Source organism: Muscardinus avellanarius (genome assembly GCF_963383645.1).
Source record: "Muscardinus avellanarius genome assembly, chromosome: 12".
Taxonomy (NCBI): Eukaryota; Metazoa; Chordata; class Mammalia; order Rodentia; family Gliridae; genus Muscardinus; species Muscardinus avellanarius.
This window is the reverse complement of record NC_137798.1, coordinates 102673195-102694604: the sequence shown is the minus strand read 5'-3', so window position 1 is coordinate 102694604 and position 21410 is coordinate 102673195. Positions and strand designations below refer to the sequence as shown.

Here is a 21410-nt window from a genome sequence, read left to right as displayed (position 1 = left end):
AAGTACTGAGGTTTCAGGCTTGCACCACCGCGTCTGGTTTATGACAGGCACTTTTAGAGACGTCTACATGCTGCGATCTCAAATGTTTTTACCAAAGGACTATTTCAGACCAAGATGAGAGAGCAAGTCAAAGGGATTCTGTTGAGAGAACAACTGTACCTCTCCCTGTTCAGGGAGTGAGAGGATAACTTTTATGAAGTGTTTTATTTCCAAGTTTTTAAAAGGAAGGCCGGTACAAAATGAACGAACACAAATACTCCTTTCCGGGAGCCACGGGGACAAGAAGCAATGACGGGTTTGCCAGAAATCTACTGGTATGGGTGTCTTTAGCAGACTACCCACGGGGAGCAGAGGAGACGCAGAAGGAGCAGAAGGCGATGCCCGGGGGAGCTCACCAGCCAGGCAGGGACAGCCGAGTGGCACCTCGGGCTCCCAGCAGCCACCTCCGCCCTGTCCCTCGCTGAGGCCTCACCATGGCACGAGGCCAATCTCAGTGTCTGCTATGCTGAACTGAAGGACGGTATGAGCGGAGGACACAGATTTATCACTACATTTTCTTGGGGAAGCACCCTCCAAAAGGGGCCCAAAAGACTGCTGCCCGTTTCTGCAAGCTCTCCATCCCACGGAACCCTGATAAACGTTGTTCTCAGCAGTCCACTTGGACAGTCCTCTGCCTGACTCCGTAAGCTTTAATGATCACCTACAAGCGTACACCCTTAGGTAGTGCAATCCACCAATGCTATGCCAAAAATACTGCTGCCCTTTGTGTGACTCGTTCGCCAGCACTAAGATTGCTTTCTTGTGATCCTGCGTTTTGATCCTCTGTCAGTATTAAAGTGGGAAGTGCATTTGCAAGAGCCAGAATCTCCAGGGAGGCCAATGACTGCCCTTTGCCCGTCCGCTGCCCACCTTTGGTAGGTCCTTTCCTGTTGAGCACAGCCTGCTGTTCCTCAGTGATGTTCAGCCGCCGAACCACATCGGCCAGCGCTGACTTGAGCAGCTGGATGTCGTCTTCCTGCATCTGGACGCGCTGCTCCAGAGAGGCGATGCGGTCTGATACCTCCATGCTACTTGCAGCGGATGCGCTGTCATCTACACCAAAGGAAAGACAGCGTGAGTTCTCAGTGGTCCTCAGAGCAATCAGACCTATAAACAGGCACTAACACACTGTGCAAACATAGTACAATTCACAGGCTGAAAGCGACGGCTCATCTGCAGGGTCTGTGCCATCACTGCTGCGCCGGAGCACCACCCTGGCTCTGCTATGGTCTTTCTGTGTCTCGTGTTTATACTTTCCTCCAAGTTGGCCAACTTGTTTTCTTTTCCATGTCAGGGAAACTCGGAAGTAGGAGGGAGATTAGAATCTGTCTACTGCGATTTCCCAGAAATCTACTCTGTCTGGCCTTCTGGCCTCAGTCTCCCTCCCCTCCAGGCTTTTGTACTTGCTGCAGCCTTTGCAAGCACATTTCTCGGCCAGCTTTTCACATGACCAAATTCTTATTCTTTAGGTCTCAACTCAAGAGGTCTTTAGAGAACCTTCCACAAAACAATGTCATCTAATGATGTTGCTTTCTATCTCATTGACTCTATTTCACAGCATGTACTATAAATTATAATGGTCTTCCTGGATTGTTCATTGCTATGCCTCCCAACTAAAATGTCAGCATCATGGAGCCATTTCTGCTTCTGGGTATGACTGGCTAAGACCCCATTGGACAGTACCCTCCACTCCAAGCAGAAAATGATTATTTAAACTTGGAAATAGCATTTAAGAAACTATCTGAATTATTGAAAAGTGAACAAAATATACAGACTTTGGTGGGAAACTCACACTCAGAGAGTGTGGTGGGGAGTTCACACTGTTGGACAGCTCACACCTGGGCTCTGTGCTGAGCTCACACCTGGGCTCTGTGGAGGAGCTCACACTTTTGGAGTGCTCACACCTGGGTTCTGGGGAGGAGCTCATACCTGGGCTCTCAGCAACTTAGTGAGACACTGTTTCCAAATAAAATATAAAAAATAGGTCTGGGAGTATAGCCCAGAAGTAGAAAGCCTCTGGGTTCCACCCCCAGTACCACACACACACACACACACACACACACACACACACACACACACAAATAGGCTGAGAGTATAGCTTAGAGATAGAATGCCCTGGGTTCCATCCCCGGCACCACAAAAATAAATAAATAAATAAATAAATAATCAAATATTAGAATACAATGACAAATATTTGGAAATTAAACAATACTTCTTGGGTCCAGGTGTCGGGCAGATAGATGAGCAGGTCAGAGCAAAACTGGGGAAATTAAGTGAGTCCTTTTGAAAGAAAACACGGGATTCCCACCCAGGAGCGGTTCTCCAACCTCAGCACGCCAAGAGGCTACACTTACTGAGAAAAGGTCCGCACTGAACTAGCCCAAAGATGCCTCTGGCAGCTACAGTGACACTGCCACTTTGGACACACACACACCCTCACCCTGGAGTTGCACTCAGGCACCTATGAAAAAGCTTACAAATCAAAAAACTCGGCACCAACGACAAAGCTATGGTGGGACAAAGGACAAGCAACCACCCCAGATACATATGCATGAGAAAGGAGCTTCCAGAGGGCAGAGGGAAGGCTCCCGCATGAAGAGCTCCGCCATCCCACTCTGCGAAGCAGCTCAGTCCAACCCTCTTGCTAGAACCTAGCCTCTTACTGACAGCCTTCTCTTCAACTGTACCCACCTCCCTAAATAAAACCTCTTACGGCCCCTATTCATAGTTTCCATTTGAAATATTTTCACAGGAAGAAGCAAGCAACACAAAAGAGATATAACATTTATTTGATTTTTTTGTTTGTTTTTGGCGTTGTTTTGGGTGGTACTGGGGTTGCTGGAAGCCCTTCTGCCTCCGGGCTACACTCCCACACCTATTTTTTTTATATATTTTTATTTGGAAACAGGGTCTCATAAGCCAGCGCGGCTAGCTTTGAACCTGCGTGACCCTCCTGTCTCCGCCTCCCAAATGCGGGGATTACAAGCGTGCGCCACCACACCCGGCTATAACATTTATTTGTAAGAGAGATTACCACACCTTATAACAAAAGATATCATAAGAAAAATTATAAAATTTTTTAATTGAGTGATAATAAAAATACAAGTCACTGTGTATAGGAGGCAGTCAAAGCAGGGCATTTAGGAAAATTAATAGCTTTTAAATGCCTGAATTAGAAGACAGCAATAAAATATAAGTCCCATCAAGCAGAGATCTCTTCTGCTGGCTCACTGCTCCACCTTTCATCCTTTGTGCACAGTAGAAACTCGACAGCTGGTAAGTGAATGAACACAATGGGTAGATGAGAATCTGCTGTGAATGATGCAGTAAATGGACTGCTGGGAAGAGAAAGACGATTAATTCACAGACCCGTCCTTAAGAAGCTCTCTCGGTAATGGAGAAGACACCTGTCTGCGTGTTTTTATTTTTTTATTTTTTATTTATTTATTTTTTTGGTGGTACTGGGGTTCCTGGAAGCCCTTCTACCTCCGGGCTACACTCCCAGACCTATTTTTACATTTTTTTTTTAATTTGGAAACAGGGTCTCCTAAGCCAGCGTGCGCGGCTGGCTTCGAACCTGCGCGATCCTCCTGTCTCTGTCTCCCAAGCGCGGGGATTACAAGCGTGCGCCACCATGCCCGGCAGTCTGCGTGTTTTTAAAGTAGCTTGATAAATTGTATAGTTGAGAAATATAAAAAGTGACAAGAGAAACCCACAGAAGAGAATATTAATTAGATTGGGACCTGGCCCGTGCAAGGGATAACCTACCAAAGGATAAAAATACTCACCGGGTGGAAAAGCAACAAGAATGACATTCTAGGCAAAGGAAATGATCAACACAGAAATATGAAAATATAGGCAACATTTGGACAGCAGTAAGGGACTTTGCAGTGGACAGCGGCCATTTTTTAACTTCTGCTTCCTAGATAGAAATCTGCATTTCCCGCCGGGCGTGGTGGCGCACGCTTGTAATCCCCGCGCTTGGGAGGCAGAGACAGGAGGATCGCGCAGGTTCGAAGCCAGCCGCGCGCGCTGGCTTAGGAGACCCTGTTTCCAAATTAAAAAAAAATGTAAAAATAGGTCTGGGAGTGTAGCCCGGAGGTAGAAGGACTTCCAGGAACCCCAGTACCAAAAAAGAATTCTGCATTTCCCCTATGTTCAGCTCTGTAAACTCTCTAAATAACAAATGATTGTTTCATATATTAGGAATATTTATCAAGTGTGTCTATGGTATTTCTGTGAGAGGGCAGCTGTTATTAAATATTTGTTAGTCGAGAGAACTTATTAAGTACCCATGCACACTTAAAACTGATAAGCTCTGGCTGGGCGTGGTGGTGCACGCTTGTAATCCCAGTACTTGGGAGGCTGAGATAGGAGGATCGTGGTTCACAGCCAGCCTCAGCTACTCAGTGAGGTCCTTTATAACTCAGTGAGAACCTGTTTCAAAATAAAAAATAAAAAATAGGCCTGGGGATGCACTCAGAGGTAAAATGTCCCTGGGTTCAATTCCCAATACAGAAAAAAAAAAAAAAAAAAAAAAAACACCGCTAAGCTCTTGCTGGGCATGGTGGCACACACCTGTAATTCCAGTATTTGGGAAGCCGAGATAGGAGGATCACAGATCCGAGGTCAGCCGCCTCAGCAATTTAGCAAGACTCTTGACAACTTAGTGAAACCCTGTTTGAAAATAAAAAGTAAAAAGGGCCAGAGATGTAGATTGGAGAGAGAATGCCCCTGGGGTTCGATCCCCAGTACCAAAACCCAAAAACAAAAACAGCCAGGCATGGTAGCACAGGTTTGTAATGCCGGTACTTGGGAGGCTGAGACAGGAGGATTCCAGGTTAAAAGCCAGCCTCAGCAATTTAATGAAGCTCTCAGCAACTTAGTAAGACTCCGTTTCCAAATGAAAAATAAAATAGGTCTGGGGGTATAGCCCAGAGGTACAAGGCCCATGGGTTCCATCTCCAGTAGTCCCCCCCCCCCCAAACTGCTAAGCTCTTACAAAGAAAACATTGTGTAAGTCTTTTGAAAAATATGATCTAGGCATACCCCTTTAAAGAAGTCAAACTAAGAGGTAAGAAGAGCGTTCAAATGTCCTTTCCTCTGACTCCTCCGCTCTGAGAACTAAGTATATTATTTTTTATCTGAGAAATAGGATCCATGTTGTTTCTCAGGAGTACCGGTTGGTAACTGTCTGCCTTTTTTTCTGTTTCTCCCTGTTGATTATGACACATAAAGAACATTTAAAATTCAAGAGAAAGAAAATGAACAACCCCATTAAAAAACAGACGAGAGGAAAGCAGGCAAAAGATTGGAATAAAAACGTTGCCAACGATGTTATACAGATGCACAAATGCAAAAGTGGCCAACGTCATTCACCAACCAGAAATAGAAATTCAAAGCACGAGCGCCAGCAGGCAGCAGCACCTGCCCGTGGCCCTGCACTGGGGAGGCAGAGGCAGGAGGACCACTCGCACCCAGGAGCCGGACACCAGCTTGGGCAACGCGGCGCGGCCTGCCTCGCGCAGACCAACAAACAACCCAGATGAGATGGCGCTGCACAACAGCAAAAACCCAAGACGAGATAGCACTGCACACACACTGAATGCACAAAACAGGCCAGGCGGGGTGGCGCACACTTGTAATCCCAGAACTCGGGAGGCTGAGACTCGAGGATTGCAGGTTTGAAGCCAGTCTCAGCAACTTGGCTAGGCTCTCAGCAACTTAGTGAGACCCTGTTTCCAAATAAAAAATAAAACAGGTCTGGGGAGGTAGAAGGCCCATGGGTTTCATCCCCAGTCTCATTAACACAGATAGATATAGATAGATAAAAACTAATAATACTGTCAATACCAAATGCAGGGGAAATATAAAGTGTATTAAACTCTTCTGCAGTGCTATAAGCCACTCTGGAAAACAGTTTCTCACCTTTTTATGAAGTTAGTCATACACTTTCCATATGACCTAGCAATCCCTAGGTACTTTAGAGAAATAAATATATACTCAAAGGAAAAATCTGTACACGAATGTTTACAGTGGCTCTGTACAGACTTGGTAATAATTGTAAACAACCCAGATGTGCTTCAACTGGTGAATGGATATGTTGTGGCACATCTATACAATGGAGTACTACTGTGTAATAAAAAGTGAATGGCTGATACACAAAACAATGTGGATGGGTCAGAAAGGCATTATAATGAGTGACAGAAGCCAGTCTCAAAAGGTGATTCCACTTACAAGATATTCAAAAGGTGATTCCATTTACAAGATACTGTATGATTCCATTTAGAAGATATTCAGCAAAAGATAAAACTACAGCAAAGGAGAACAGATCAGGGGGAATTTGGGGGAGTGATTGAATATTTTGTACACTGGTGGGTCATTACACAGAGCTATGCTGTGCTAAGTAGAATTACCCCCAAACAGAATTTCATTGACTGTTAGCATAAATGATAAAATAACTTCGTGAGCATGCAAGTGGGATGAGGTCTACCCCGTAGCTTTGCCAAGGAGTGATTATTTTTGCTTGTTGGGACTGGTTACCAGTAGACTAAGATTCCAGCTGAGGGTCAGTTCTATGAACACTGGGTACCTGCTGCTCACTGAAGGGCCACCTTAAGTTCTACAGAACTTCTTGTGAAGGGCAGCAGCCCTGTGGGACAGGACGCAGGTAATCCCACTTCGTGAGGTCAGACCACTTGGGAGAAAGGAGTGGGAAGAGCAAGCGGCATGTTACAGCTGTGTTCTCTGAGGAACAAGACCCACGCAGAGGCTTCTAGCGTGTGCATGGTGAGGGAGGGTGGAGCCGCAGCTCCATAATCACGGGCGCCTGGGCGGTCACCAACCTCAGCCCTGGGGACGGCAGGCAGGCTCCGGGGGGTAAGCCATTCCAAGGCGGGCCAGTGTAAGTCATCGGGAGCCTCTGGAGTGCATTGATGTGGGTTCAAAATCCCAGCCCTGCTACTTACAGGTGACTGCCGGCAAACGAGTGACTCTCTGGGTACTGCCACTTCTCCCAGTAAAACAGGGACAAGGGCCGCATCCGCCGCAAAGGGCGACTGTAAGATTGGATGAGTGGATACCTGCCCGGCACTGAGAGTAAGTGTTACACACAGTGAATGTAAACATGCAAACTATTACTTGTTATTAGTACTGATAACAATTACCAAAATGAATTCAAATTTAACATTTCCTCCACATTCCTGCAGGTGGTCTGAACGTTGTCATGCAAACGATGGCACTGCATACCTAGAAGCTAGTGTGTTGTTCTACTGTGTTGTCCTAAGCTAGGAAGTGTTAGCGTTTGGATGTGTACCCCAGCCTTGGCCCCGGGGGGCGCTGTTGGGGCCCTGGGGAGGCCCTCCCAAGGGTGTTGTGGGACCACGGGCTCTTCCCTTTCTCTTCTGCTTCCAGCCATGAGGAGAGTGGCTCTGCTCCACCACCTGCTCTGGCCTGACCTACCGCCCACCACAGCCCCAAATCATCGGGTCACTGATCGTGGCCTAGAAACTTCAAACCTTTTTTCTTCACACGTTAACTATCCCAGGCACTTTGGCATGGTGATGGACAGCTGACCGGGTTGATGATCTTTCTGGGTTGTTCATGTAGACAGAGGTCTGGGACAGGGAACCCATACTCAGAGGGCCTGGGCCGGGTACTGAAGGGGAAAGTGAGGCTCTGAAGTCCAGCCTTACCTTCCAAGTCAGAGCTGTATAACATCATACGGAACAGGACAAGATGGCCCCACTCTCTGCATTCTAAAAATTTAGGATTTAAAACAGCCTCACTGAGCCGGGCGTGGTGCACACACTTGTAATCCCAGCGCTTGGGAGGCTGAGACAGAAGATCGCACAGGTTCAAAGCCAGCCTCAGCTACTTAGTGAGACCCTGTTTCCAAATAAAATATAAAATGAGTCTGGGAGTATAGCTCAGAGGTAGAAAAGCCCCTGGGTTCTACCCCCAGTACCACAAAATGAAATAAAATAAAATAAAATAGCCTCACTGTAGCTTCAGAGGAGGGATGGGTAGACAGACAGGGTTTAATAAAATTGCAGAAATCAGTCTTTCAATTACATTGCCAAATTTGTACAGGAAAAGTCATAAAAACAAACAAAACCCCTCAGTATCTGTCTTCAAATACAAGTGGTTAAAACAAACATGTCTAATCTGCTTACGAGAACCTCCATTTGAGAGATCTGCACAAGTTTTCCCCCTATGGTACGGTCTTAGTGCTTTTCAAATCCTGCCAGAATCACTGCCCTGCGCTGCAGTGGGCTTCTTACTTCTGCTCTGCAGGTACCTAAGCTCGAGAACACGGCCGGGAGGCCTGCTGGCAGCACAGCCAGCCTTCTAACGCACTCACCCCCCTGTGCTCAGAGAAGGCCAGAGCTGCTCCAGTGACTGACTACACTTCAGTCCAGCCGGGGTCTACAAAGCCCAAAGCTTGGCTTAATCCACACAGACCGTGGCCAAGCTCGGGGCTTTGATGGAACTCTGTAGCACAAGGTGGGACATTTCATCTGGATTCTGCGGAAGAAGGGCTCATCAGAACAGGATGCCGCACAAGAAAAGCTTCAACCAGGTCTCTCTTAGCGCCATTTCAGTGCCTACGTTACTATACTTTATCTAAAGAAGTCATTATATCTATAATCCCAGTGCTGGGAGGCTGAGACAGGAAGGTTGCAGGTTTGAGGCTAGCTTCAGCAACTCAGTACAGTGATACTCCTTCAAAATAAAAATTAATCTAGCCGGGCGTGGTGGTGCACACTTGCAATCCCAGCATTCGGGAGGCTGAGACTGGAGGATCGCGGTTCACGGACAGCCTCAGCTACTTAGTGAGGCCCTCTGCAACTTAGCGAGACCCTGTTTCAAAATAAAGAATAAAAAAATAGGGCAGGAGGTGTAGCTTGGAGGTCGAATGCCCTGGGTTCCATCCCCAGAGCCACAAAATATTAAATTAAATTTAAATTTAAAGGGCTTAGGGGTATACCTCAGAGGTAGAACACTCCTGGGTTCAATGTTCAATCCCCACTAAACACACACACACACACACACACACACACACACACACACACACACACACACCATTTAAAAAGTGAATAATAGAGCTTCTCTATCTCACTGCTTCTAAAGTATTCTCATCCTTGTCAATTGTCAGTTTGCTTTGTAGCATTAGAGGGGGTTTTTGAAATGACAGTATTCTCTATACTTCCCCTCTTGGGTTTTAGTTATTTGTTCTGTTTTGTTTTGGGCACAGTCTAAGTTACACAGTTTGCCCTTGAATTTGCCACCCTCACAGCTCAGCTTCCTGATTGCAGGTGCGTACCACTGACCAGGCTTAAAATCTCTATCTGACCTAGAACTGGCTGGGGCACCTGCTCACTTCCTCGGGGAAACCAGGGATCTGCTCGCACAGGCCAGCGTGTGACTGTGCGTGTGCAGTAGTGCCTCTCCGCCTGGGAGGACAGCGCTGCACGGTGCACATGGCCTCCGGGTGCAGAGTGAATGATTTCGTCTGAGCTGGAACCGAGCCCGAGGCCCCGACTGCAGAGGTCCCAGCTGGTGACGTCTCTGCAGGCTGCTCTCCCTCTGGGCTCACTGCAGACCTTCCTGGGCTACAAATTCCAGTCTCCTGGCATTTGTCAAGGGCCAAATGTAGGTCAGAAACTAGTCCCCAGAAAGGCTACTAACCGTCACCTATAGTGCTCTGGCGGGGTGCTGGGGCGTCAGCACAGTGCAGCAGAGACGGCACTGGTTGGGGATTCGAGTTGGGCAGGCCTTGATTCCCGAATTGGTTACTTATTAGCTCTGTGACCCTGGCAAAGGACTGGACCTTCCAGACAAAGCACCACCTGCCTCTCATTTTCTTGTGAGGATAAGTGTGAATGTACAGGAATCATCTAATACAACAAAGGCCAGCCAACTCTCAACACAAATTAGAGTCTAGGATTGTTGTCCAGGCCCAGTATCCCTTATCTGAAATATTTAGGACCAGTGTTTCTGATTTGGGGTTTTTTAGATTTCATAATCTCTGTATAGACTTCACCAGTTGAACATTCCCACATCCGAAAAGCTAGGATCGAAAATGCCCCGAAATACAAAACTGTTTGAGCCTCTTGTTGACACTCAAAAAGTTTTGAATCAGAGCATTTTGGATTTCATATTTTCAGATTAGGGATGATTAACCTATGGTTCATAGTTATGGATTTTATCGTTTATAACAGCAAAAGCAAGCAGTAACCATCAGTGGCACCTATGATGAACAGTAGTTACTAAAGAAACTCTGCAAACACTGTGCAGGGCTGAGCCCACTAGAGGGGTTCAGACTGAAGTCAAAGACGCCATTTCTGCCTCTAGCACTGTGGTCCCGCGGAGGAAACATAAGAAGATCCTGAGATAAAGTAGCATGGGGTGCCACCAAAGGAGGGACCGAGAGGTGCCTCCAGAGGAGGGATAGAGGACGCCACAGGATGAGGGGCAGAGGGGCACCACGGGATGAGGAATAGGGGGCCACCATGGGAGGAAGGACAGAGGGCCAACTCTGGCCTCCTCTTCCCTTCACTCTCAGGAGGACCTCGCCCAGTGGTGCTTCTTGCTGCGGGTCCAGCAGCCCCTACAACACCCCCAGCCTCAGGGATGGCGTGTAAGTCCAGCCTTGCCCTGGCCCCCTGGGTCGCTATTCATGGCTATACCCTGTAGTTACTTTTGTTGCTGTCAAAAGCAGCATGAAGGAATACCCAGGGAGCATGTCTTGTGCATTCTGCTTGAAAGGTGAGGGGAGGGTACTTCTTCCTCCATTCACACGACCATCTCTTGTGACGACAGTCTGCCCTCTCAGCAAATGTGGTCATCCTAAGACTCTTGCTGTCTGAGCAATGTCCCGGAGGTGAGAGGGGCCTACTGAAGTTAAAAGGCTAATGCAGCATCTCCTGGATGTTGAGATGTTCTTACTTTCTTTTCTTCAATTATTTAAGGAGAACAGCAAAACAGCAGCCACCTTTATGCCCCAGGCACGAGGCGTCGGGAGTTCAGTGCCGATCTCCATCCAGGAGCAAGCTTCGCACAGCAACAGAGACGCGGCCCCCGTCTCAGCCCCCTCCAAGGTCCCACGGCCGCGGAGTGGCGGGCTGAGGCCAGCTGCGAAGGCTCAGCTCCTCTCACCAGCCGTGCCGTCCACCCAAAAGGCAAGCGTCCCAGTGGACGCTAAATAAAATAACCACGGAATCTCTGCGTCCTTTTATCTTTTCCAAAATATTAGATATATGCTATTTGGATTTTAAAAAATATATACTGGGCTTTAGTATTTTAGAGCCAATCATATATGCAATAAGGAACAATTTGCAAAAAGAAGCTAACATAAAAGCTGCCTTTCCATATTATGTTTGCCAAAAGGTTTACTATACTGTCATACTCTCGACTGCTCTACTTGCACCTGATAGCAAAAGGAGTATGAAAACAATTACATGGAGAAGTGACAGCCCCACTGTCATTTCAGGCCTAGGTATCGGGCCTCTGTCAGATTTGCAGCCCTGGATGCCACCCTGCTAGAAGGACTCCATTTTTATTTCTATCCCAAGACTCCCGGTTTCCTTTGATGATCTGGGTCGGTCAGGAACCCTGAGTCCTGCCCATTCTGGGGCTGGACCTGGCACTGGCCTGTGGCTCTGAAATCCAGCACTTCAGAGAAAACTGCAGGAATCAGCCATATCCCAAAATAAGCCTGTCTCCATAAAGCTCATGAGCTAATGTTCTTTAACTGAGCATGAAAGCATTCTGCAACAGCCCTGGACGGATTTAAAAATGCCACCCTTGAGCCAGGTGTGGCAGCACACTCCTATAATCCCAGTTCTTGGGAGGCCAAGATGGAAGGTTTGCAGGTTCACAGAGAGCCTCAGCTACTTTGTGAGACCCTGTTTCAAAATGAAAAATAAAATAGGGCTGGAGTTGTAGCTCAGTACCACCAAAAAAAAAAAAAAAAAAAAAAAAAAGTCACCATTGCCTACTGATGAAAAGAACATCAACAACCTCCAACTATGGAAAGAGGTGTAGAAAGATCTGGTAATGGCTTGGATCTGGTACATCCCCCAAAGGCTGTGAGCTGGGGATTTGGTGCCCGGTGCATCATGTTCAGAAGCAGGACTGAAGGAAGTGATTGGTTCGTGAGGGTCTGACCTCCCTGGTGGAGGAATGCAATGTTGGAGCCATACGTCGACGGGATGACGTGGGCGGCAGAGGCAGCTGCAGGAGGTCGAGCCTAACTGAGGCAGCAGGTCCCCAGAAGGGCACATCAGGTCACCATCCCCCACCCCGCTTCCCAGTCGCCATGAGCTGAGCACCTCTCCTCCACTACACCCTTCCACCATGACCTTCTGCCTCCCCACAGACCCCAGCACTGGAGCCAGTCAATGATGGACTGACCTCTGAAACCAAGAGCCAAAACAAGTCTCGCCTTTCAGCTGATGGTCTCAAGAATTTTTTTTTTTTTTTTTTTGTGGTACTGGGGTTCCTGGAAGCCCTTCTACCTCCGGGCTACACTCCCAGACCTATTTTTACATTTTTGTTTGGAAACAGGGTCTCCTAAGCCAGCGCGCGCGGCTGGCTTCGAACCTGCGCGATCCTCCTGTCTCTGCCTCCCAAGCGCGGGGATTACAAGCATGCGCCACCACGCCCGGCTCAAGAATTTTGTCAAAGCAGCTAAGACAGAACTTTCACAAGTCTTAGACTATACAACAGTGGTGGTGGAGACCCAGGAAATATACACAAGAACACCTTCATAAGCAACATGTGGGTATGTTTAACTTAGATAACACAGAGTTTAAGGCTAACGTACTTTCTGCTCAGTTCAGTAAAAAGTTATTTGCCATCCCTAAGCACTGGGCAATGCAGCTGACGCTGCCATCTTTCCAGGCTTCAGGTGTTCAGTCATTTGCAAGAAATGACTGGCCAATGAATTACCATAGCAGAAATGCAAGGATGCAGAGAGGAGTGGGGATGAGGCTCACGCCACCCCAGCTCTTCAAGCCCAGTGAGAGGGCTGGCAAAGAAAACCCTGAGCACTCGGCAGACCTAGATCCAAAGAGGGATGGGAGAGCATCATTTCAGGTCACTCCCTTAGGTTTCAACGCATGAATCGTCATGGGAAATAAAAGGGGAAGAGGAATCCAGGTGTGATGGCACACGATCATGACCTCAGTACTCTGGAAGCTGAGACACGAGGACCACAGGTTCGAGGTCAGCATCAGCAATTGTTTCATAATAAAAAAATAAAATAGAGCTTGGGTGTAGCACAGAGGTAGAATGCCCCTGTAACTGTTCCCTACAGCACAGGGGGTAAGAGAGAGAGACAGAGAATAAGAGAAATCACGTGTCGAGGATTCCAGTTGAGTGTTTAGCATCTGTTAGTTTCTTAGTGTTGAACTCTGCTCTGGTTCCACTCCATCTACCCGCAATTATCAAGCCAACAAAGGCTCCCTGCAGAGGCCTTGAATGCCTTCAAATCGTCAGAATGTCTACCAAATACCACAAACACTGGTGTGTGTGTGTGTGTGTGTGTGTGTGTGTGTGCGCGCAGATGTGTGCACATGCACACAAACATATACACCTGCCTTGGCAGAAGTGATCACGTTTCTGTCAGAAACCAAAGGCCCAGAGCACTCTAAGGTTGTTAACACTCATGTGCCCACGCACACAAGCGTCCCAGTTTTCAAGCCAACAAGAGATCCTGCGGATGAATAAAAGTGAACGCATGATATGACAGGACGGCGAGGCAACTTCGGAACCTGCCCATCTGCCGTGAGGTTCCGTAGCCTAGACGCACCGGGGCAGCAACAGCGGCTCAGTCTCCGGGACAGCTGTGACGGGGGAGACCAAAGACTTTAACCATCTCCTAAGAAGTCACACAAGGCTGCCAAATCCCCACCATAAAAGGAAAGATTAAAGTTGTGGAGTCCGACAGGGAAGAGCAGACAAAACAAGGCGTGAAAGATCTAAAGCTGCTAGTCTGCTATTCTGCCTACTGTACACTGACAGACATCGGTTTATTCGCTGATTAACGAGTATCTAACAAGGTCGCTTTAATAATTTCTAAATCAGATGCCACGGTTTCAAAACCTTTCGGCCAGAAAAACAAAACAAAAGCTCCTCTTGCCAGGCGTGATGGCACACACTTGTAATCCCAGCATCTGGGAGGCCGAGACAGGAGGATCGAGGTTTGCGGTCAGCCTAAGCTACTTAGTGAGGTCCTTTGCAACTCAGTGAGACCCTGTTTCAAAATAAAGAATAAAAAATAGGGCTGGGGCTGTTGTTCGAAGTTAGGATGCCACTGGGTTCCATCCCCCATACTGCAAAAAAACATAAATGAATAAAAATAAAAAATAAAAACTCCTCTTAAGCCGGGTGCAGTGGCACACACCTGTGGTCCTGGCTACTTGGGAGGCTGAGGATCGGCAAACTCTTGAGCCCAAGAATTTGAGGTCAGCCTGGGCAACATGGCAAGACACTTTCTAAAAATGAAACAGAAACAAAGACAGCTATTCTTCTCTTAACTTTTCTATTAACTTGCATTACTATAAATTATTTTTTCTTTCTTTCTTTTTTTTTTGTCCTGGGGATAAATCCAGGGGTATTCTACCTCCAAGCTACACCCCACCCTTGTTTTATCTTTTATTTTTAAATGGGTCTCGCTAGGTTGCTGAGGGTCTTACTAGTTGCTGAGGCTGGCCTGGAGCAGGATCCTCCCGCCTTAGCCTCCCTCGTGCTGGGCTTACAGGCATGCACCTCCACGGTTGCTTGTCTCAGCTTTCTGGCTGCCATGATGTCTGCCTTGGAGTCAGCCGACTATGGACTGCACCTCCGAAACGGAGCTTGAGTAAACTTTCCCTCCTCTGTGTTTATGTCACAGAGACGGAAGAGGTGACTAAAACAATATCCCTCATGCAAATAACTGCAAAAGTTCTTAAAGATTCAGCCAACTCTTGACCTGGGGATAAAAATTTGGTTTAACATTAAAAATTAATTGAAGACACAGAAATAGCCTGAAAAAGAAACACCATGCAATCACATCAGTGGAAGTAGAAGAAACATTTGAGAAAATCTAGTATCTATAAACTAAGAATAGAAAAGGTTTTTTTTGTTTGTTTTTGTTTTTTGTTGTTGTTTGTTTTTGTTTTGTTTTGTTTTTTGGTGGTACTGGGGTTCCTAGAAACCCTTCTACCTCTGGGCTACACCCCCAGACCTATTTTTATACTTTTTAAAAGTTTGGATACAGCGCGGCTGGCTTCGAACCTGCGAGATACTCCTATCTCCGCCTCCGAAGTGCAGGGATTACAAGCATGCACCACCACGCCTGGCAGAAAAGAAGTTTTTCAATCCAACAAAGGGTACCTACAGAAAGCCTACAGCAAACATCATACTATTCAGTATTTCTTCCTAGTCACTAAGACAAGCAAGGGAAAGAAAACAAACAGTATCTGAATTATTCTTTTTAAAAAAGTAAGTAAAACTAGCTTTTTTTCATTGGTAACATGATTATCTAACTAGAAAATCTAGTGGATCTACAAAAAAGCGATTTTTTTTGGCACTAGATATTGAACCCAGGGGCATTCTACCTCCAAGCTCAAACCCCATCTCTATTTTTTTTATTATTCTTTATTTGAAACAGGGTCTCACTAAGTTGCTTGTGGAGAGCCCCACAAAGTAACTAAGGCTGGCCACAAATCCAGATCCTCCTGTTTCAGCCTTCCAAATACTGGGATTACAAGTATGCACCACTGACCGGACGGCACCAGACCAACACACTCAACAGCCTACCAAGCTCCAGAGAGGAGCGGCGGACAGAGAGCCGAGGTGAGCCGCTGCGGAACAGCCGGGCGGGATTCGGCAGATTTCTCGGCGCACGGAGCATCTAAAGCTCCCAGGGGCTGGGCTCAGCGCCTCCTGCAGGGATTCAGAGTGGAGTTCAAAAACAGAAAAGAAACACACCAGTCTCACGGCCGAGGGTGCGGCAGCGGCGCCATATTGTTACCGGCGGCAGCAGCAGTGAATTCACCGAGTCCACGACAGCTCCATCTGCACACTCAACAGTGAGTCAAATTGGGGCCCCTAGAGGAGAAATCCCAGTACTGTACTCCCAGGGACTTGACCCAGTGAGGAGGTGGTGGTGGCAGAGATATTACACCATAGGAGAATGCCCAACCTAGCATCCCCCATGGTCTAAAGCAGCCTCGATTGACTCCCAGGGTCTGAGACTCTGCAATACAACCCAGTAAAGGAGTAGGGGGAACTGAGATACCATAGACTTGAGATCCAGAGCACCTTAAGTGGAGTCGTAGTGACCCAGGAAAGAACCCAGAGAAGGCACAAACTTCTGAAATCATGGGAAAGAGGAATAACAATGGAGCAATGAATGCCCACAACCCCACAACATCAGAACCTGATAAAACAGAAATTCAGAGATTTCTAGAAGATCAAATCAGGAAAATAACTGTAGAAATAATAGAGGTGTTTCGAAAAGAATTCAGAGAGCCAAAGAGAGATAAAGGATGCAATTAATGAATTAAAGGCCTCAATTCAAAGTACAAACAACAGATTAGACCACATGGAGAATAGAATCTCGCTCCTAGAAGATGATCATTCAAAAAATGAACGCATAGTTTCTAATTTAGAAAAAAAAAATCCGACAGCAGGAATCTGACATTGAAGAAATATGGGCCCATTTTAAGAGAGCTAACCAAAGAATAATTGGAATAGAGGAGAGAAAAGAAGGTGAAACCAAAGGGATTAACAATCTTTTCAAGGAAATAATAGCAGAAAATTTTCCAAACAGAGAGCAAGAGGTCAATACACAGGTCCAGGAAACTTATAGAACTCCCTTTAGACAGGATCGGAGAAGAGGATCCCCACGCCACATAATTGTCAAAATGACCAATGTGGAAGCCAAGCAGAGAATCTTAAAGGCAACAAAAACAAAGGGCCAAGTGACATTCAGAGGCAAACCAATTAGAATCACTCCAGACTTCCCAAACCAAGTCATGAGAGCCAGAAGGGCTTGGAGTAACATATTCCAAACCCTGAAAGAAAACAACTTCCAGCCAAAAATTTCCTACCCAGCAAAACTTTCTATCAAAATAGATGGGGAAATAAGAAGCTTCCACGACAAACAGAAACTGAAGGAATTTATGTCTTCAAAACCAGAGCTAGAGAAAATACTCAAAGAGATTAACTACAAAGAAGAAATAGGAACACACACCAGAACCAGAGAAACAAGATTTTCCATCCAACAGACAACTAAGATTGGTTATCTTAGGAGATTCATTACTTATGTTAATCTTTTACCTATCTCTAAATTGTATTGTTTGCTTTTATTGTTGCTAATTTTTAGGATTTCTAGTTGAAATATTAATATACCTTCAGATATAGCATTAGGAAATATTTTATCCCATTCTATCAGTAACTTTTAACTCTGTTTACATTGTCTTTGGATATACAATTTTTTTTATTTTTTAGGGAGTTTATTTACCCTTTTCCTGCCTGTGCCATTTAAATCATATCCAAGAAATCACTGCCAATTTCAATGTTTTGAGGTTTTATGACCCAGATTTTCTTCTAAAAGTTTATAGTATTAAGATTTATACTTAGGTCTTTTATCTATTTTGAGTTAATATTTGTATATGGGATTAGGTAAGGATCCAATTTTATTCTTTTTCATGTAATTATTATTTTTCAACAATATTTAGTTAAAAGATTAGTATTTCCTCCACTAAATGTTTGTGGAAACCTTGTCAAAAATAACTTGACAATATATGGAAGAATTTATCTCTAGGCTTTTATTTAACTCCAATGGTTTATATATCTGCCTCTAGAACAGTACTACACTGTTTCAATTATTGTAGCTTTATATGGTTTGAAATCAGAAAATATACATCTTCTAGCTTTGTTCTTCTTCGAGATTGTTTTGGGTATCTAGAGTCCATATTCCATATCAGGATAAATTTTTTCTGAAAAATAAATAAATAAATGTATGATAGCTTCACCTAAAAAAAAAAAAAGAAAAGAAAAAAATATTCTCTGATAAGAAAGAAAGCAAAAAGAAATATTGAACTGTTATCTTTTAGTCATCAAAAGCTTGGTATCAGACAAATGAAACCGTTTTGTGAGATTATCATCCTTAATATTGGATAAATTGCTATAAAACTAGATGTCAACCACTAAGCCAAGCATGGGAAGGAGGGATGGGGAGGGAACGGGCTGGGGATCGGGTAGGGGCTAACTGGGTGATGTGTGCATGTATGTCTACAAAAGTATTTTCTTTATACCATTATGATGTATGAATACATTGCACCAATAAAAAAAAAAGTTAAAAAAAAAACAAGTATGCACCACTGCGCCCTGCCAAAAAAGCTATTAAAACTATTAAGTGAGCTTATTAAAGTTGCAGAATGGAAGAATAACACACAAAAATCAGTTAATTTCCATATTCTTGCACCAAACAACGGGAACTATTTATAGTATAAAAATATGAAGTAGCCAGGGACAGGTAAATAAAAGATATTTAAGATCCATACAGAGAAGAAAAATAACAGTGCTCATTGCTTTTTTATTTTTTTATTTTTGGTGGTGGTACTGGGGTTCCTGGAAGCCCTCCTACCTCCGGGCTACACTCTCAGACCTATTTTATACTTTTTTTTTTTAATTTGGAAACAGAGTCTCCTAAGCCAGCGTGGCTGGCTTCGAACCTGTGCGATCCTCCTGTCTCCGCCTCCCAAGGGCGGGGATTACAAGCATGCCCACCACGCCCGGCTGCTTATTGCCTTTTAAAATTATTTTAGGGGGTACTGGGATGGAACTCAAGGGCGTTCTACCTCTGAGCTACGCCCCTAGCACTTTTCATTTTTTGTTTTGAAACAAGGTCTTGCTGAGTTGCTGAGGCTGCCTGCAAAAGGGCTCAGCCTTCCAGGCATTGGGGTGACAGGCGTGCACCACCATGTCCATCATGACACAGCTTTTACTCTTGAAAATGCTGCAGAGAGGAATCAAAGACCTAAATTGAGAGATACACCTTGTCTATGAATTGGAAAACTCACTCTTATGAAGTAAAAAACTAAAAACTCTTATGCAGAAAAACTAAAGCTAGCAATTAAATACAACCTGATTTTTTACAAAGGTGAAGGCAATTCAGTGAATAGTCTTTTCAGTAAATTAAACTGGAGCCATTATATATTCATATTCAAAACAGAACAGATTTCAATCCATATACAAAAATTAGCTCAGGTGCGGTGGCACATATCTGTAATCCCAGTACTTGAGAGGTTGAGATAGGAGGATTGCAGGTTCAAGGCCAGCCTCAGCCTTTTAGCAAGTCCCTGTTTTGAAATAAAAATGGCTAAGGGCATAGCTTAAAGATAGAAAGCCCCTAGATTCAATCTCCAGTAACAAAAAAAAAAAAAAAAAGAACAAAAAGACTCAAAATGGATCACAGACCTAAATGTAAAATGCAAAACTTTGAAGAAAACCTCTGTGACCTTGGTTAGACAATCTCTTAGCTTTGACAAGCCACCAATCCATAACAAAAACTGTAAACTGGATTTCATAAAAATTGAGGACTTCTGCTTTTCAAAAGATATTATTAAGAGTAAAAAGATAAGCCACAAATAGGAGGAAATATTTGCAAATCAGATAAAGAGTTTGTATCCAAAATACATAAAAATACATAAAACAGAATCAAGACTCAGTAAGAAAGTGAATAAACCCTCCCTTTAAAATTTTGATACTGGAGGCCCTGGGCCCCGGGCGGGGGTCGAGCGGGGCACGCCGGACGCCTGGAAGAACCAGGGCCCGGGTTGCAAGGCCCTGGGCCCTGGGCGGGGGTCGCACGGGGCATGCCAGACCCCTGGAAAAACCGGGCCCGGGTCGCAAGGCCCTAGGCCCCAGGCAGGGTCATGCGGGGCAAGCAGAACTCCCGAAAGAAGCGGGGCCCAGGTCGCAAGGCCCTGGGCCCTGGGCCCCGGGCGGGGGTTACACGGAGCACGCGGACCTCCGGAAGAACCGGTGCCCGGGCCGCAGTGCTACCGAGTGCCTAATCCCACAACCTCCTCAAACCACACATACTATCTTCTCTTATTAAAAAAAAAAAAAAAGGGAAAAGAAAAAGAAAAAAGAAATGAAAAATATCAGAGAGGGGTCAAGATGGCCGCAGCTGCTGCCAGGATACTGGAGATGCAGACAAAACTGAACTGGAACTTTTGGAAAAATTCCCCGCAAAGGAGGACTGCTTCTTCTCTACATCCTTAAGAATCCTGGACATCACTTGTAAGGAGAGAGTTTAGCGGAGACCTAGGAGGAAGGCGGTGTTGGAAGCAGTCACTGCGATGGTGGTGGAAACTTGTATTCTGGAGAGGCAAAAATCTTACCTTCTGGAGAAATTACCCCAAACGTCGAATGCTACCATCGCACATGCTTAGGAACACTGGACAACATGCAGAATGGAAAAAGAGCTTGGGAAAGATTTGAAATGGTGGAGGCAGTGGCAATGGCAGCGGCTAGTACTCAGGGAAGGCAGAGATCTGATGCATTACACCTGGAACTTTTGAAGAAATAACCCTAGAGGCAGAATGCTACCACCACGCACCCTCGGGAACGTGGGACAACCTGCTAGGTGAAGAGGATGCTCGGATCGGAGCCTGCCGGGGGGGTGAGGCTGGTGACAGGAATGGCAAAGCTGGGATTTGTGCCTGCCATGAGGCAGGGCTGGTGCCGGGGCCAGCAAGGCCGGGATTGGAGCCTGCTGTGAGGCAAGGCAAGTGCTGGGGCTTCCGAGGCCAGGATTGGAGCCTGCCGAGGGGTTAGGCCAGTGCCAAGGCCAACAAGGCCGGGATCGGACCCTGCCATGAGGCAAGACCGCTACTGAGGCCTCCGAGGTTAGAATAGGAGCCTACCGAGGGGTTACGCTGGTGCTGGGCCCAGCAAGGCCAGGATCAGAGCCTGCCGTGAGGCAAGGCCACTACTGAGGCCTCCAAGGCTGGGATCGGAGCCTGCTGAGGGGTTAGGCTGGTGCTGGGATCAGCAAGGACAGGATCGGAGCCTGCCATGAGGCAAGGCCAGTGCTGGGGCCAGCGAGGCTGGGATCAGAGCCTGCCTTGAGGCAAGGCCGGAGCTGGCGCCTCTGAGGCCAGGATAGGAGCCTGCCAAGGGGTTAGGCCGGTGCCAGGGTCAGCGAGGCTGGGATCGGAACCTGCCTTGAGGCAAGGCTGGTGCTGGGGCCTCCGAGACCGGGATCAGAGCCAGCCGAGGGGTTAGGCCGATGCGGAGGCCAGCGAGACCAGAATCAGGGCCTCCCATGAGGCAAGGCTGGTGCTAGAGCCAGTGAGATTGGGATC

The 21410-nt window shown here is 46.3% G+C and overlaps 1 protein-coding gene across 8 annotated transcripts in view; it reads right to left on the bottom strand.

Annotated features, from left to right (window-relative positions):
- Positions 1-21410, bottom strand: part of EML1 (EMAP like 1) — a gene marked incomplete at both ends in the record, with an annotated part of 196303 nt that overhangs the window by 82346 nt on the left and 92547 nt on the right. For 7 of the 8 annotated variants that reach the window (XM_080707633.1, XM_080707626.1, XM_080707628.1 and 4 more), the window contains one exon: positions 910-1092. In XM_080707633.1, the coding sequence (XP_080563759.1) occupies positions 910-1066 (157 nt within the window). Of the gene's footprint in view, positions 1-884; positions 1093-21410 lie in introns of all 8 variants that reach the window. The other variant, XM_080707627.1, reaches the window with a different exon arrangement.